We start from the raw sequence: 19,268 nt of genomic DNA on the forward strand, positions 1-19,268 counted from the left end.
TTGAAAACTTTTGGGGGACACCCAGAGTGGATCTACAGCTCAACGAACAAGCGCGCAGGACAACGGAGCTGCACAATGAAAAGGTGAAGAAAAATAGGGAAATATTGAAAAGACTCATTGATTGGGTTCATGTTTTGGGTAAACACTGTTTTAGCCAAAAATGTTAATTTTTGTCCAATTTCAAGGTGACGCAACGCCTGGTTATACTGCGGTTTCTGTCTAAGTGTATAGTGTCTAGAGCAATGGCATCAAATGATGGTGTAATAGAGGTGGATTAATTCGGGTGGGACTGTGTAGGACCTCACTGAAGGCCAGGCCCCAGGCCCACGGCACGCCACTGAGCATACCCCACTCATATAACTAGCATACAGAACAACATACCCCACTCATATAACTAGCATACAGAACAACATACACCAGTCATATAACTAGCATACAAACAGCATACCCAGTCATATAACTAGCATACAGACAACATAAACCCCAGTCATATAACTAGCATACAGAACAGCATACCCCAGTCATATAACTAGCATACAGAACAACAGTACCCCAGTCATATAACTAGCATACCCCAGTCATATAACTAGCATACAGAACAGCATACCCCAGTCATATAACTAGCATACAGAACAACATACCCGCTATATAACTAGCATACAGAACAACATACCCGTCATATAACTAGCATACAGAACAACATACCCCAGTCATATAACTAGCATACCCCAGCCATATAACTAGCATACAGAACAGCATACCCCAGTCATATAACTAGCAAACAGAACAACATACCCGTCATATAACTAGCATACAGAACAACATACCCCAGTCATATAACTAGCATACAGAACAGCATACCCCAGTCATATAACTAGCATACCCCAGTCATATAACTAGCATACAGAACATACCCATCATATAACTAGCATACAGAACAACATACCCCAGTCATATAACTAGCATACAGAACAACATACCCGTCATATAACTAGCATACAGAACAACATACCCCAGTCATATAACTAGCATACCCAGTCATATAACTAGCATACCCAGTCATATAACTAGCATACAGAACATACCGTCATATAACTAGCATACAGAACAACATACCCCAGTCGTATAACTAGCATACAGAACAACATACACCAGTCATATAACTAGCATACAGAACAACATACCCCAGTCATATAACTAGCATACAGAACAGCATACCCCAGTCACATAACTAGCATACAGAACAACATACACCAGTCATATAACTAGCATACAGAACAACATACCCCAGTCATATAACTAGCATACAGAACAACATACCCGTCATAAACTAGCATACAGAACAACATACCCAGTCATATAACTAGCATACAGAACAGCATACCCCAGTCATATAACTAGCATACAGAACAGCATACCCCAGTCATATAACTAGCATACAGAACAACATACCCCAGTCATATAACTAGCATACCCCAGTCATATAACTAGCATACCCCAGTCATATAACTAGCATACAGAACATACCGCGTCATATACTAGCATACAGAAACAACATACACCAGTCATATAACTAGCATACAGAACACATACCCCAGTCATATAAAACTAGCATACAGAACATACCCGTCATATAACTAGCATACCCAGTCATATAACTAGCATACAGAACAACATACCCGTCATATAACTAGCATACAGAACAACATACACCAGTCATATAAACTAGCATACCAGACAACATACCCCAGTCATATAACTAGCATACCCCAGTCTATAACTAGCATACAGAACAACATACCCGTCATATAACTAGCATACAGAACAACATACCCCAGTCATAAACTAGCATACAGAACAGCATACCCCCAGTCATATAACTAGCATACAGAACAACATACCCCAGTCATATAACTAGCATACAGAACAACATACCCCAGTCATATAACTAGCATACCCCAGTCATATAACTAGCATACCCCAGTCATATAACTGCATACAGAACATACCCGTCATATAACTAGCATACCCCAGTCATATAACTAGCATACAGAACAACATACCCCAGTCATATAACTAGCATACCCCAGTCATATAAACTAGCATACCCCAGTCATATAACTAGCATACAGAACATACCCGTCAATATAACTAGCTACCCCAGTCATATAACTGCATACAGAACAACATACACCAGTCATATAACTAGCATACCCAGTCATATAACTAGCATACAGGACAACATACCCCAGTCATATAACTAGCATACAGAACATACCCGTCATATAACTAGCATACAGAACAACATACCCCAGTCATATAACTAGCATACAGAACAGCATACCCCAGTCATAATAACTAGCATACAGAACAGCATACCCCAGTCATATAACTAGCATACAGAACAACATACCCCAGTCATATAACTAGCATACAGACAAACATACCCCAGTCATATAACTAGCATACAGAAACAGCATACCCCAGTCATATAACTAGCATACAGAACAGCATACCCCAGTCATATAACTAGCATACAGAACAACATACACCAGTCATATAACTAGCATACAGAACAGCATACCCCAGTCATATAACTAGCATACAGAACAGCATACCCCAGTCATATAACTAGCATACCCCAGTCATATAACTAGCATACAGAACAGCATACCCCAGTCATATAACTAGCATACCCCAGTCATTAACTAGCATACAGAACAGCATACCCCAGTCATATAACTAGCATACAGAACAACATACCCCAGTCATATAACTAGCATACAGAACAACATACCCCAGTCATATAACTAGCATACAGAACAACATACCCCAGTCATATAACTAGCATACAGAACAACATACCCGTCATATAACTAGCATACAGAACAACATACCCCAGTCATATAACTAGCATACAGAACAGCATACCCCAGTCATATAACTAGCATACAGAACAACATACCCCAGTCATATAACTAGCATACAGAACAGCATACCCCAGTCATATAACTAGCATACAGACAACATACCCCAGTCATAACTAGCATACAGAACAACATACCCCAGTCATATAACTAGCATACAGAACAAACATACTCGTCATATAACTAGCATACAGAACAACATACCCCAGTCATATAACTAGCATACAGAACAACAACCCAGTCATATAACTAGCATACAAACAACATACCCCGTCATATAACTAGCATACAGAACAACATACCCCAGTCATATAACTAGCATACAGAACAACATACACCAGTCATATAACTAGCATACAGAACAGCATACCCCAGTCATATAACTAGCATACAGAACAACATACCCCAGTCATATAACTAGCATACAGAACAACATACACCAGTCATATAACTAGCATACAGAACAGCATACCCCAGTCATATAACTAGCATACAGAACAACATACCCAGTCATATAACTAGCATACAGAACAACATACCCAGTCATATAACTAGCATACAGAACAGCATACCCCAGTCATATAACTAGCATACAGAACAACATACCCCAGTCATATAACTAGCATACAGAACAACATACCCCATCATATAACTAGCATACAGAACAACATACCCGTCATATAACTAGCATACAGAACAACATACCACTTATATAGATACTGTGTGTGGGGAAATCTGCAGGTATTCTGTATGTAAAGATAATGAAGGCTACAATTCAAATCAAATTGTATTGGTCACAAACACATGTTGGGTTAGCAGATGTTATTGGTCACATACACATGGTTAGCAGATGTTATTGGTCACATACACATGGAGTCAGATGTTATTGGTCACATACACAGGGTAGCAGATGTGATTGTTTAATAGTGGAGACATGCAAAATCGAATTTCAAATGAAAAAACACATCAATGGCATTCATTTATTAAATAAATAAAATTTAAATAAAAATCGTATGCCTCTTTTCTATTTGCAGCCTTCTGATTTAAATACCAAAATAAACTTTTTCCACTGGCTAATAATTTTACAAATAAAATGATAATAAATCAATCAACCATTCAAGCCCATGCCTTGTAGCAAGAAAAAGTGCACAAAGAAAACGTTAATTATTGCACACTGATCTAATCTGATGTGCCCAAGCCAGATACCTGGCATCTCTTCTTGGAGGGCGTTTCTGGGTCCTGTCCAGATTGGCGCGCGAAAACAACAGCAGAGCATTATGGGATTCGTAGTATTAGCGGTGAATGCGCTGTATAATACCGGCGGTTGGTATTGTCTCGCGGGCCAAATATAATTACCCCGCTGGCCAAATTTGGCCCGCGGGCCAGAGTTTGACACCCATGCCCTAGGGGATCCCCAGCCCAGACATGGTTCAGATGGATGGCTGTGCTGTCCTAGGGGATCCCCAGCCAAAACGTTTCAGAACCACTGCTGTAGTATACACAGATGGTTGAGACTTCCATATAGAAGCATTACAATCTTACGCGTTATACTAATACATTCATATCTGTGTAAATACCTATGTATTTCCGTGTTGTATTTCAGTGTAAAGGAAAGTAAAGTACTGTGTCTGTCTGTGAGGCAGAAGCAGGTTGGTGATGTGTTGTTGGACCTGTTGTAGGACTATGCTGCTAAGGCCAAGGAGGCCAAGGAACTTCAGAAGACAGGAGCAGAGCTGGAGAGAGAGGTGTCACAGCTGAAGACACAGCTGGAGCAAAAGACCATGGTGCAGTACAGTACAATACACAATATAGTACAATATACAGTACAATAAGGTGCGATACGATACAGTGCAGTACAATACACAGTACAGACTACATTACAGTACAGTATGATACAATACAGTGCAGTACAGTACAATACAGTGCAGTACAGTACGATACAATACAATACAGAGCAATACAGTACAGTACAATACGATACAATACAGTGCAGTGCAGTACAGTACGATACAATACAGTGCAGTACAGTATGATACAATACAGTGCAGTACAGTACGATATAGTACTTTTAGCAAGAGATTTGTACTTGTTTTCTCCTTATGTGCATGGAGTCCAGCTCGGACACGTTTATTCTCACTAGTACTGATTTTGCAGATGGCGTTATTTTTGTGGTGATCGTTACATGTGGTTATTTTTTACCTACTTTAGTTGAATGTACTGTGTGTCCTGCAGAGTGGTCGGAGTCTGGCGGAGGTGTGTTACAAGGCCCAGACATACATGAAGACCATTCAGGAGGAACTGGACAGGAGACAGGAAGAACTCTCCACGCTACGGGATAGGCTAGCTCAGATGGAGGCGGAGCTTGAGGTCGCCATAGAGGAGTAAGAACATTTCCACAAGTGCATAGGGTTCTAGAAGTCATTTGGGGATTATGTTTAGGACCATAATCCTCCTTGATGATTATTATTAGTCCCCATCCCCTAAGAACTCCTGTAGCACACCAGTATCTCTACTTACACATCCTCATCTGCACATCTATCACTCCAGTGTTCATTTGCTAAATTGTAATTACTTCGCCACTATTGGCCTATTTATTTCCTTACCTCATTTGAACACACACTGTATACAGATTTTTTTTTACAGTTATTGACTGTATGTTTGTTCATTCCATGTGTAACTCTGTGTTGTTGTTTGTGATCACACTGCTTTTGCTTAATCTTGGCCAGGTCGCAGTTGTAAATGAGAACTTGTTCTCAACTAGCCTACCTGGTGAAATAAAGGTGAAATAACTAGCCTACCTGGTGAAATAACTAGCCTACCTGGTTAAATAAAGGTGAAATACTGGCCTACCTGGTTAATAAAGGTGAAAAAACTAGGCCACCTGGTTATAAAAGGTGAAATAACTAGCCTACCCTGGTTAAATAAAGGTGAAATAACTAGCGTACCTGGTTAAATAAAGGTGAAATAACTAGACCTGACCCTGGTTAAATAAAGGTGAAATAACTAGCGTACCTGAGTTAATAAAGGTGAAATAACTAGCCTACCTGGTTAAATAAAGGTGAAAAAGAGTTAATAAGCCTACCTGGTGAAAAATATGTAAGGTTAAATAAAATAAAAAGGATCTGAAAGAATTTGAACAGGTGTAGCATTCGCTAATTGCCTCACAACGTCTACATAGTATGATTCTCTCTGTGGCTCGGTAATATTAAATTCCCTATCGAGTGCAAATAAGATCTATTTCTATTCTGTTGTATTATTTCTATTGCCAGGCTAGTCAGGTGAAGACTGAGCGAGAGCAGGCCCGCACAGAGATGAAAGACCTTCAGCAGCAGCTGTCTGAGATGCATTGACGAGCTGGACCTGGCTAAGAACACAACACAGGCCGACAGCACAGAGAAACAGCTCCTTCTAAAGGTAACAGAGAGAACCCCTCTTCTAAAGGTAACACAGAGAAAAAGTCCTGAGTAACACGAGAAACAGCTCCTTCTAAAGGTAAACACGCGAGAAACAGCTCCTTCTAAAAGGTAAACACGGAGAAACAGCTCCTTCTAAAGGTAAACACGGAGAAACAGCTCCTTCTAAAGGTAAACACGGAGAAAACAGCTCCTTCTAAAGGTAAACACGGAGAAACAGCTCCTTCTAAAGGTAAACACGGAGAAACAGCTCCTTCTAAGAGGTAAAAACACGGAGAAACACTCCTTCTAAAGATAAACACGGAGAAACAGCTCCTTCTAAAGGTAAACACAGAAACAGCTCCTTCTAAAGGTAAACACAGAAAACAGCTCCTTCTAAAGGTAAACACAGAAACAGCTCCTTCTAAAGGTAAACACGGAGAAACAGCTCCTTCTAAAGGTTAAACACGGAGAAACAGCTCCTTCTAAAGGTAAACACGGAGAAACAGCTCCTTCTAAAGGTAAACACGGAAACAGCTCCTTCAAGGTAAACGGAGAACACGCTCCTTCTAAAGGTAAACGGAGAACAGCTCCTTCTAAGGTAAAACGGAGAAACAGCTCCTTCTAAGGAGAAAACAGCTCCTCTAAAGGTAAACGGAGAAACAGCTCCTTCTAAAGGTAAACGGAGAACAGCTCCTTAAAGGTAACACGGAGAAACAGCTCCTTCTAAAGGTAAACACGGAGAAACAGCTCCTTCTAAAGGTAAACACGGAGAAACAGCTCCTTCTAAAGGTAAACACGGAGAAACAGCCCTTCTAAAGGTAAACACGGAGAAACAGCTCCTTCTAATGGAAACACGGAGAACAGCTCTCTAATGGTAAACACGAGAACAGCTCCTTCTAAAGGTAAAACAGGAGAAACAGCTCCTTCTAAAGGTAAACACGGAGAAACAGCTCCTTCTAAAGTAAAAACGGAGAAACAGCTCCTTCTAAAGGAAACACGGAGAAACAGCTCCTTCTAAAGGTAAACACGGAGAAACAGCTCCTTCTAAAGGTAAACACGGAGAAACAGCTCCTTCTAAGGTAACCGGAGAAACAGCTCCTTCTAAAGGTAACACGAGAGAAACAGCTCCTCTTAAGGTAAACGCGGAGAAACAGCTCCTTCTAAAGGTAAACCGGAAAAAGCTCCTTCTAAAGGTAAACACGGAGAAACAGCTCTTCTAAAGGTAAACACGGAGAAACAGCTCCTTCTAAAGGTAAACACGGAGAAACAGCTCCTTCTAAAGTAAACACGGAGAAACAGCTCCTTCTAAAGGTAAACACGGAGAAACAGCTCCTTCTAAAGGTAAACACGGAGCAACAGCTCCTTCTAAAGGTAAAACACGAGAAACAGCTCCTCTAAAGGTAAACACGGAGAAACAGCTCCTTCTAAAGGTAAACACGGAGAAGACAGCTCCTTCTAAAGAAACACGGAGAAACAGCTCCTTCTAAAGGTAAACACGGAGAAACAGCTGCCTCTAAAGGTAAACACGGAGAAACAGCTCTTCTAAGGTAAACACGGAGAACAGCTCCTAAAGGTAAACACGGAGAAACAGCTCCTTCTAAAGGTAAACAGGAGAAACAGCTCCTTCTAAAGGTAAACACGAGAAACAGCTCCTTTAAAGGTAAACACGGAGAAACGGCCTTCTAAAGGTAAACACGGAGAAACGGCTCCTTCTAAAGGTAACACGGAGAACGGCTCCTTCTAAAGGAACAACGGCTCCTTCAGTAACACGGAGATTATGGATTATATAATTAACTCAGTGTCTGTGTCTAGGACCTGGCCCAGCTGGATTATATCAATTAACTCAGTGTCTGTGTTAGGACCTGGTCCAGCTGGATTATATCAATTAACTCCGTGTCTGTGTCTAGGACCTGGTCCAGCTGGATTATATCAATTAACTCAGTGTCTGTGTTAGGACCTGGCCCAGCTGGATTATATCAATGAACTCAGTGTCTGTGTCTAGGATGGCCAGCTGGATTATATCAATTAACTCAGTGTCTGTGTCTAGGACCTGGCCAGCTGGATTTATACATAATCAGTGTCTGTGTTAGACCTGGCCAGCTGGATTATATCAATTAACTCAGTGTCTGCTGTTAGGACTGGCACAGCTGGATTATATCAATTAACTCAGTGTCTGTGTTAGGACCTGGCCTAGCTGGATTATATCAATTAACTCAGTGTCTGTGTTAGGACCTGGCCCAGTTGGATTATATCAATATAACTCAGTGTCTGTGTAGGACCGGGCCCAGCTGGATTATATAACTAACTCAGTGTCTGTGTTAGGACTGGCCCAGCTGGATTATATCAATAACTCAGTGTCTGTGTCTAGGACCTGGTCCAGCTGGATTATATCAATTAACTCAGTGTCTGTGTTAGGACCTGGTCGACTGGATATACAATACAGGTCGTTATGACTGATCAGGGATATATACATTAACTCAGTGTCGTGTTAGGACCTGGTCCAGCTGGAATAGATCAATTAACTCAGTGTCTAGGACTGGCCCAGCTGGATTATTCAATTAATCAGTGCTGTGTCTAGGACCTGGTCCAGCGGATTATATCAATTAACTCAGTGTGTGTCTAGGACCTGGCCCAGCTGGATTATATCAATTAACTCAGTGTGTGTCTAGGACCTGGCCCAGCTGGATTATATTCAATTAACTCAGTGTGTTGTCTAGGACCTGGCCCAACTGGATATATCAATTAACCAGTGTGTGTCTAGGACTGGCCCAGCTGGATTATATCAATTACTCAGTGTCTGTGTAGGACCTGGCCCAACTCGGATTATATCAATTAACTCAGTGCTGTGTTCGGACCTGGCCCAAGTGGATTATATCAATTAACTCAGTGTGTGTCAGGACTGGCCAGCTGGATATATCATTAACTCAGTGTCTGTGTCAGACCTGGTCCAGCTGGATATATCAATTAACTCATGTCTGTGTTAGAGACCGGTCCAGCTGGATATATCAATTAATCAGTGTCTGTGTTAGGACCTGGCCCAGCTGGATTAATCAGTTAACTCAGTGTCTGTGTTAGGACTGGCCAGCTGGATTATATCAATTAACTCAGTGTCTGTGCTAGGACCTGGCCCAGCTGGATTATATCAATAATCCGTGTCTGTGGTAGACCTGGCCCAGCTGGAGTTATATCAATTAATCAGTGTCTGTGTTAGACCTGGTCCAGCTGTTATATCAATTAACTCCGTGTCTGTATCTAGGACCTGGTCCAGCTGGATTTATCAATTAACTCAGTGTCTGTGTTAGGACCTGGCCCAGCTGGATTATATCAATGAACTCAGTGTCTAGGACTCGGCCCAGCTGGATTATATCAATTAACTCAGTGTCTGTGTCTAGGACCTGGCCCAGCTGGATTATATCAATAACTCAGGTCTGTGTTAGGACCTGGCACAGCTGGATTATATCAATTAACTCAGTGTCTAGGACCTGGCCCAGCTGGATTATATCATTAACTCAGTGTCTAGGACTGGCCAGCTGGATTATACAATTAACTCAGTCTGTGTCTAGGACCTGGCCCAGCGGATTTATCAATTACTCAGTGTGTGTCTAGGACCTGGCCCAGCTGGATTATATCAATTAACTCAGTGTGTGTCTAGGACCTGGCCCAACTGGATTATATCAATTAACTCAGTGTGGTGTCTAGGACCTGGGCCAGCTGGATTATATCAATTAACTCAGTGTCTGTGTTTAGGACCTGGCCCACTGGATTATATCAATTAACTCAGTTGTGTGTCTAGGACCTGGCCAGCTGGATTATATCAAATTAACTCATGTCTGTGTTAGACCTGGTCCAGCGGATTATAAATTAACTCGGTGTCTGTGTCTAGGACCTGGCCAGCTGATTAATAAATTAACTCAGTGTCTGTGTCTAGGACCTGGCCCAGCTGGATTATATCAATTAACTCGGTGTCTGTGTCTAGGACCTGGCCCAACTGGTATATCAATTAACTCAGTGTCTGTGTTAGGACCTGCGACAGCTGGATTTATCAATTAACTCAGTGTCTGTGTCTAGGACCTGGCCCAGCTGGATTATATCAATTAACTCAGTGTCTGTGTTAGGACCTGGACAGCTGGATTATATTCAATTAACTCAGTGTTAGGACCTGGCCGCAGCTGGATTATATCAATTAACTTCAGTGTCTAGGACCTGGCCCAGCTGGATTTATCAATTTAACTCAGTGTCTGTGTCTAGGACCTGGCCCAGCTGGATTATATCAATTAACTCAGTGTGTGGTAGGACCTGGCCCAGCTGATTAATCAATTAATCAGTGTGTGTCTAGGACCTGGCCCAACTGGATTATATCAATTAACTCAGTGCTGTGCTAGGACCTGGCCCAGCTGGATTATATCAATTAACTCAGTGTCTGTGTTAGGACCTGGCCAACTGGATTATATCAATTAACTCAGTGTGGTTCTAGGACCTGGCCCAGCTGGATTATATCAATTAACTCAGTGTCTGTGTTAGGACCTGGTCCAGCTGGATTATATAAATTAACTCGGTGTCTGTGTCTAGGACCTGGCCCAGCTGGATTATATAAAAATCTCAGTGTCTGTGTCTAGGACCTGGCCCAGCTGGATTATATCAATTAACTCAGTGTCTGTGTTAGGACCTGGTCCAGCTGGATTATATAAATTAACTCGTGTCTGTGTCTAGGACCTGGCCAGCTGGATTATATAATAACTCAGTGTCTGTGTCTAGGACCTGGCCCAGCTGGATTATATCAATTAACCGGTGTCTGTGTCTAGGACCTGGCCCAACTGGATATATCAATTAACTCAGTGTCTGTGTTAGGACCTGGCACAGCTGGATTATATCAATTAACTCAGTGTCTGTGCTAGGACCTGGCCAGCTGGATTATCAATTAACTCAGTGTCTGTGTCTAGGACTTGGCCCAGCTGGATTAATTCAATTAACTCAGGGTCTGTGTCTAGGACCTGGCCCAGCTGGATTATATCAATTAACTCGGTGTCTGTGTCTAGGACCTGGTCCAGCTGGATTATATCAAGTAACTCAGTGTCTGTGTTAGGACCTGTCCCAGCTGAGATATATCAATTAACTCAGTGTCTAGGACCTGGCCCAACTGGATTATATCAAATTAACTCAGTGTCTGTGTTAGGACCTGGTCCAGCTGGTTATATCAATTAACTCAGTGTCTGTGTCTAGGACCTGGCCCAGCTGGATTATATCAATTAACTCAGTGTCTGTGTCTAGGACCTGCCAGCTGGATATATCAATTAACTCGGTGTCTGTGTCTAGGACCTGGCCCAACTGGATTATATCAATTAACTCAGTGTCTGTGTTTAGGACCTGGCCCAAGCTGGATTATATCAATTAACTCAGTGTGTGTCTAGGACCTGCCCAGCTGGATTATATCAATTAACTCAGTGTCTGTGTTGGACCTGGTCCAGCTGGATATATAAATTAACTCGGTGTCTGTGTCTAGGACCTGGCCCAGCTGGATTATATAAATTAACTCAGTGTCTGTGTCTAGGACCTGGCCCAGCTGATTATATCAATTAACTCGGTGTCTGGTCTAGGACCTGGCCCAACTGGATTATATCAATTAACTCAGTGTCTTGTTAGGACCTGGCACAGCTGGATTATATCAATTACTCAGTGTCTGTGTCTAGGACCTGGTCCAGCTGGATTATATCAATTAACTCAGTGTCTGTGTCTAGGACTTGGCCCAGCTGGATATATCAATTAACTCAGTGTCTGTGTCTAGGACCTGGCCCAGCTGGATTATATCAATAACTCGGTGTCTGTGTCTAGGACCTGGCCCAACTGGATTATATCAATTAACTCAGTGTTCTGTGTCTAGGACCTGGTCCAGCTGGATTATATCAAGTAACTCAGTGTCTGTGTTAGGACCTGGCCCAGCGGATTATATCAATAACTCAGCGTCTAGGACCTGGCCCACTGAGTTATATCAATTAACTCAGTGTCTGTGTTAGGACCTGGCCAGCTGGATTATATCAATTAACTCAGTGTCTGTGTCTAGGACCTGGCCCAGCTGGATTATATCAATTAACTCAGTGTCTGTGTCTAGGACCTGGCCCAGCTGGATTATATCAATTAACTCGTGTCTGTGTCTAGGACCTGGCCCAACTGGATTATATCAATAACTCAGTGTCGTGTCTAGGACCTGGTCCAGCTGATTATATCAAGTAACTCAGTGTCTGTGTTGGACTGGCCCAGCTGGATTATATCAATTAACTCAGTGTCTAGGACCTGGCCCAACTGGATTATATCAAAATAACTCAGTGTCTGTGTGTTAGGACCTGGTCCAGCTGGATTATATAAATTAACTCGGCATGTCTGTCTAGGACCTGGCCCAGCTGGATATATAAATTAACTCAGGTCTGTGTTTAGGACTGGCCCAGCTGGATTATATCAATTAACTCAGTGTCTGTGTTAGACCTGGCCAGCTGGATTATATAATTAACTCGGTGTTGGGTCTAGGACCTGGCCCAGCTGGATTATATAAATTAACTCAGTGTCCTGTGTCTAGGACCTGGCCCAGGTGGATTATATCAATTAACTCGGTGTCTGGTCTAGGACCTGGCCAACTGGATATATCAATTAACTCAGTGTCTGTGTTAGGACCTGGCCAGCTGGATTATATCAATTAACTCAGTGTCTGTGTCTAGGACCTGGTCAGCTGGATTATATCAATTAACTCAGTGTCTGTGTCTAGGACTTGGCCCAGCTGGATATATCAATTAACTCAGTGTCTGTGTCTAGGACCTGGCCCAGCTGGGATTTAATTTAAAATTTAAAAAATTTGAACAATTAACTCAGTGTCATGTATATAAAAGAAATCAGATGAATACAATTATATTAATCTTTCTGTGATTCTAACATATTATAAAAAAAATTTGAAAATAAAAAATTTAGATCAATATAAATTATTCTGAATAAACATATGTCTAAATATCGAATTAATTATTACATTGTTAGGACCTGGAAACAGTTTCTGGCTTATTTTTTAAAATTAATAAAAAGCTGAAAAATTAACTCAAGGAATTTACTATCTTGTTTAATCATGTTTAAAAATAAAAAATTTAAGGAATTAGTTATTTTTACTCACTTATATTAATTAATTCAATATAAAAATTTTTTAGTTTGAATATTATATTAATATTGTTATTTTCAATTAATATAATGAATTTAATCATCTCATTAATCGGTGTCCTGTGTCTAGGACCTGGTCCAGCTGGATTAATCAATAACTCAGTGTCGTGTTTAGACTGGCCCAGCTGGATTATCAATTAACTCAGTGTCTAGGACCTGGCCCAACTGATTATACAAATAACTCAGTGTCTGTGTTAGGACCTGGTCCAGCTGATTATATCAATTAACTCAGTGTCTGTGTCTAGGACCTGGCCCAGCTGGATTATATCAATTAACTCAGTGTCTGTGTCTAGGACCTGCCCAGCTGGATTATATCAATTAACTCCGTGTCTGTGTCTAGGACCTGGCCCAACTGGATATAATCAATTAACTCAGTGTCGTGTTAGGACCTGGCCCAACTGGATTATATCAATTAACTCAGTGATGTGTCTAGGACCTGGCCCAGCTGGATTAATCAACTAACTCAGTGTCTGTGTTAGGACCTGTCCAGCTGGATTATATAAATTAACTCGGTGTCTGTGTCTAGGACCTGGCCCAGCTGGATTATATAAATTAACTCAGTGTCTGTGTCTAGGACCTGGCCCAGCTGGATGATATCAATTAACTCGGTGTCTGTGTCTAGGACCTGGCCCAACTGGATTATATCAATTAAACTCAGTGTCGTTTAGACCTGGCACAGCGGATTATATCAATTAACTCAGCTGGTCTGTGTGGACCTGGTCCAGCTGGATTATATCAATTAACTCAGTGTCTGTGTCTAGGACTTGGCCAGCTGGATTATATCAATTAACTCAGTGTCTGTGTCTAGGACCTGGCCCAGCTGGATTATATCAATTAACTCGGTGTCTGTGTCTAGGACCTGGCCCAACTGGATTATATCAATTAACTCAGTGTCTGTGTCTAGGACCTGGTCCAGTGGATTATATCAAGTAACTCAGTGTCTGTGTTAGGACCTGGCCCAGCTGGATTATATCAATTAACTCAGCGTCTAGGACCTGGCCCAACTGGATTATATCAAATAACTCAGTGTCTGGTTAGGACCTGGTCCAGCTGGATTATATCAATTAACTCAGTGTCTGTGTCTAGGGACCTGGCCCAGCTGGATTATATCAATTAACTCAGTGTCTGTGTCTAGGACCTGGCCCAGCTGGATTATATCAATTAACTCGGTGTCTGTGTCTAGGACCTGGCCCAACTGGATTATATCAATTAACTCAGTGTCGTGTGTCTAGGACCTGGTCCAGCTGGATTATATCAAGTTAACTCAGTGTCTGTGTTAGGACCTGGCCCAGCTGGATTATATCAATTAACTCAGTGTCTAGGACCTGGCCCAACTGGATTATATCAAATAACTCAGTGTCTGTGTTAGGACCTGGCCAGCTGCGACCATGGATTATCAATTAACTCAGTGTCTGTGTTAGGACCTGGCCCAGCTGGATTATATCAATTAACTCAGTGTCTGTGTTAGGACCTGCCAGCTGGATTATCATCATTAACTCAGTTGCTGTTTAGGACCTGGCCCAGCTGGATTATATCAATTAACTCAGTGTCTGTGTTAGGACCTGGCCCAGCTGGATTATATACAATTAAACTCAGTGTCTGTGTTAGGACCTGGCCCAGCTGGATTATATCAATTAACTCAGTGTTCTGTGTCTAGGACCTGGGCCCAGCTGGATTATATCAATTAACTCAGTGTCTGTGTTAGGACCTGGCCCAGCTGGATTATATCAATTAACTCAGTGTCTGTGTTAGGACCTGGCCCAGGTGCGGTTGGACTTCCAGGAGCTTATTCAGGTACAGGAAGAGCAGGAGGTGCTGCTACACTGGAGGGAGAGGGAGCTGACCGCCCTGAAGGGAGCGCTGAACGAGGAGGTGGAGAGTCATGACAAGGAGCTGGGCATTATGAAGGAGGTGCGCGACAGGGAGGTGCAGAAGCTCCGAGAGGAAGTTGAGGAGGTGAAAGAGGTATTGAATTGAGATAAGGGACATGCTACTGCTAGTAGAACTAGTGGTCTAAAGGACTAAAGTACTGTACTTTACTTTAGTATTTATATTTCTGCCAACTTTTACTTCACTACATTCCTAAAGAAAATAATGTACATTTTACTCCGTATATTTTACCTGACACCCCAAAAGTACTCGTTACATGTTGAATGTTTAGCAGGACAGGAAAATGGTCCAATTTACACACTTATCAAGAGAACATCCCTGGTCATCCCTTCTGCCTCTGATCTGGTGGACTCACTAAACATGTGCTTCGTTTGTAAATTATGTCTGAGTGTTGGAGTGTGACCCTGGCTGTCCGTAAATTAAACAAACAAACAAGAAAATGGTGCCATCTGGTTAGCTTAATATAAGGAATTTGAAATGATTTATACTTTTACTTTTGATACTTAAGTATATTTAAAACCCAAATACTTTTAGACTTTTACTCAAGTAGTATTTTATTGGGTGACTTTCGTTTTTCTATTAAGGTATCTTTACTTTTACTTTGAAAACCACCTGAGTAGAACAGAATTGAGTGACTGAGTGTCCCAAGTGGCTATAAATATTTACATTTGTCATATTAGTTGACTTTGAGTTTCAATGTGTTGGCATGCAGAAGGTTGTGAGTTTGATCCTAGGTTTTTTCTACTAATATTCCACCCATCTCCTGTGTATACTACCTCCTCTCTCCCTGCTAGAGTAACACAGTGCTGGGCCAGGACAAGAGGGAGATGGAGGAGGAGAGAGGGGAGGCACGGGGACAGGTGATTCAGCTGATGCAGGAGAGGGAGGAACTGAGGGGACAGGTACTGCAGATGGATGTACTACAGTACCCATAATGCTCTATAGTACAGAACCCATAATGATCCTTAAGAAATACAAATAATGAGGTACTACAATACCCATAATGCTCTATACTACAGAACCCATAATGAACAATACCCATAATGCTCTATACTACAGAACCCATAACGTACTACAATAGCCATAATGCTCTATACTACAGAACCCATAATGATGTACTACAATACCCATAATGCACTATACTACAGAACCCATGATGTACTTCAATACCCATAATGTTCTATATTACAGAACCCATAATGATGTACTACAATACCCACAATGCTCTATACTACAGAACCCAAAATGATGTACTACAATACCCATAATGCACTGCACAATATATCCAGAAAAACATATCAGGGTCTGTATTCATAAAATATCTTAGAGCAGGAATACTGATCTAGGATCAGTTGCCTCTTGTCCATTTGACGTGATGGTGTGTCCCGTCTCCTCACTAACCAAGGTGGAGGAGCTAGAGAGCAGGGTGGAGCAGCTTAACCTCGTCATCAAGGACTCCAAAACCCTGCAGAGACAGCTGGTGAAATGCATAGAGCAACTCAAGGTGAGGTAGAGAGAGATAAAGAAAGCACACAAAATATAGACTGAATGAATTTAGATGTTCTGTGAAAATGCATGGCCAGGTATTGAAGGTATATTTATTACAGATGTGATTCCACAGAGGGAGAAACGGCAGGTTGAGGAGACTCTAGTGGAGGTGAGGGAGAAGGAAGAGGAGATGTCCCAGGCAAACAAAGCCCTTCTCGTACGTCTGGAGAATGTACAGGTGAGTGGATACAAGGACCGTACAGGTCGTACTGTATCAGGTGCTGGATTCAATGGAATATACCGTATTCAGAACTCGCTGGTAAACATCTCCTTAGCACAGAGTACGTCCAACTTCGAAAACATGTTGTTGTGGTAGTTGTTGTTGTGGTAGTTCTGCCACACAATAACACAGTACATTCTCTCTGTGTGTGTGTGCCCACAGAGCGAGATGACCCAGCTGAACCACCAGCACAGGGAGGTGAAGGAGAGGCTGAAGGAGGAGAGGAGAAGAACAGAGGAGTTGAAGAGGATAAAGAGTGATCTGGACGAGGAGAGGAGACTGCAGAACAGCACTGTGGAGGAACTGCAGAAGGAGGTGAGGCAGAGAGAGGGGCTAGGTCATAGGTCACTGAGAAGAACACTGTGTTTCTATGCGGAGGAGCTGAAGATTTTATCGACCTCCACTTTATTGATTGCCACCCTACAGAGCTACTGGGTTTTTAAATAGTTATAATAGTCATGCATTACCCTGGAGTTGTCACCAGTACAAATGATAGGGGTTGTATGAATTTTCTTTAAAACCTGTATCTATCATGGGGGGGAATGTTAAATGAATACCATTCAGTCTGTCTTAATCTTCCATCTCTCTCTCTGCCCTCCCCCTCTTTTTCTCCCCCCCCCTCTCTGTCTCTCTCTCTCGCCCCCCCTCCTCCCTCCAGATGAGTACTATAGTAGAGGGCTGTGAGGCGTCCACTGAGAAGCTCCAGCTCCAGGTTGATGAAGTCAGAGAGAAGAGCCACTCCGCGCTGTCTGAGCTCCAACAACAGCTGCAGGAAAAGGGAGTGGAGCTGGAGAAATCCCGACAGACCGCCAGAAAACTGCAGGAAGAGGTGTGGCACACATTTTTTCCCCCTGATGAGTCACCAATGGATGGATCATATTCTCTGATATGATCTCTGATTATACTCTGTCTCTCGCTCGCTTGCTCTCTATTCAATTCAACTTTCTCTCGGTCCCTCTCTCTTTCTCTCTCTCTCACGCTCTCTCTCGGTCTCTCTCTTTCTGTCTCTCACGCTTTAGAGATAAGGAGGTGAGGAGTGATTCTAGAGATAAATCTGTCTCTTTCTCTCGGTCTCTCTTTCTGTCTCTCACGCTCTCTCTCGGTCTCTCTTTTTCTGTCTCTCACGCTCTCTCTCGGTCTCTCTCTCAAGCTCTCTCTCGGTCTCTCTCTCAAGCTCTCTCTCTGTCTCTCTCTCTTTCTGTCTCTCATGCTTCAGAGATAAGGAGCTGAGCAGTGATTCTAGAGCTAAAAGGTTTATCAGGAGAGGAGACTGAAGTAAAGTTCAGCTGTAAACATGTTGAGATGAAGGCTATCCAAGACACTTTACCTGATGTTCTGTGTGTGTGTGTGTGTGTGTGTGTGTGTGTGTTAGTGTGTGGTGTGTGTGACTAGTGTGGTGTTACTTTGTGTGTATTGTGGTGTGTGGTGTGTGTGTGTGTGTGATGTTTCTATTGTCGTGTGTGTGTGGTGATCTATGTCGTGTGTTATTCTGTGTGTGTTATTGGTGTGTGTGTGTAGTTTTTATGTCATTGGTTAAGATCTTGTGTGCGTTGGTGATGTAGCTATGTTCTATTGTCGTGTATTATGTTATGGTGTGTGATGATCTTATGTTGGTGTGTTTTGTTCTAATGTCCGTGCTGAACCTGTCTCTGACTGGGTTGAAAGAGTTGTCTACCTATGTCTGTGCTGTGTGTGTTGAATATGTTGTGTGTTGTTGTAATATAATGTGTGTGTGTGTCTGTGTTGAATATGTTGTGTGTGTTTGTAATATAATGTGTGTGTGTGTGTGTGTGTGTGTGTGTTTCAATATGTTCTGTGTGTTATAATATGATGTGTGTGTTCAGCTGCTTCCCCTGGAGCAGGGTCTGGAGCGGGGTCGTAGAGAGTGGGAGGAGGCCAGCAGAGAGGCAGACAGCTGGAGAGGAAGGTGGAGAGCTGGAGGAGAGGAACGCACACGCCCACGAGGACCACGCCCGACAGGTCAAACTCATGGAGGTAATGTTACTGTGGAGGTAATGTTACTGTGGAGGTAATGTTACTGTGGTGTGTGTGTTGTGTGTGTGTGTGTGGGTGTTGTGTGTCTGTTGTGTGTGTGTG

At 42.4% G+C, this 19,268-nt stretch overlaps 1 protein-coding gene across 1 annotated transcript in view; it reads left to right on the forward strand.

Moving 5' to 3' along the window:
* Window positions 1-19,268, forward strand: part of LOC112068488 (cingulin-like protein 1) — a 40,671-nt gene that overhangs the window by 7,900 nt on the left and 13,503 nt on the right. Inside the window, 13 exon segments of the mRNA XM_024135656.2 lie at window positions 26-83; window positions 4,607-4,711; window positions 5,160-5,308; window positions 6,202-6,274; window positions 6,276-6,341; window positions 15,266-15,478; window positions 16,198-16,305; window positions 16,809-16,907; window positions 17,025-17,129; window positions 17,334-17,486; window positions 17,830-18,000; window positions 19,016-19,071; window positions 19,073-19,166. Coding sequence (XP_023991424.2) covers window positions 26-83; window positions 4,607-4,711; window positions 5,160-5,308; window positions 6,202-6,274; window positions 6,276-6,341; window positions 15,266-15,478; window positions 16,198-16,305; window positions 16,809-16,907; window positions 17,025-17,129; window positions 17,334-17,486; window positions 17,830-18,000; window positions 19,016-19,071; window positions 19,073-19,166 — 1,450 coding nt within the window.

The sequence above is a fragment of the Salvelinus sp. IW2-2015 genome, unplaced genomic scaffold (assembly GCF_002910315.2).
Source record: "Salvelinus sp. IW2-2015 unplaced genomic scaffold, ASM291031v2 Un_scaffold537, whole genome shotgun sequence".
Taxonomy (NCBI): domain Eukaryota; kingdom Metazoa; phylum Chordata; class Actinopteri; order Salmoniformes; family Salmonidae; genus Salvelinus; species Salvelinus sp. IW2-2015.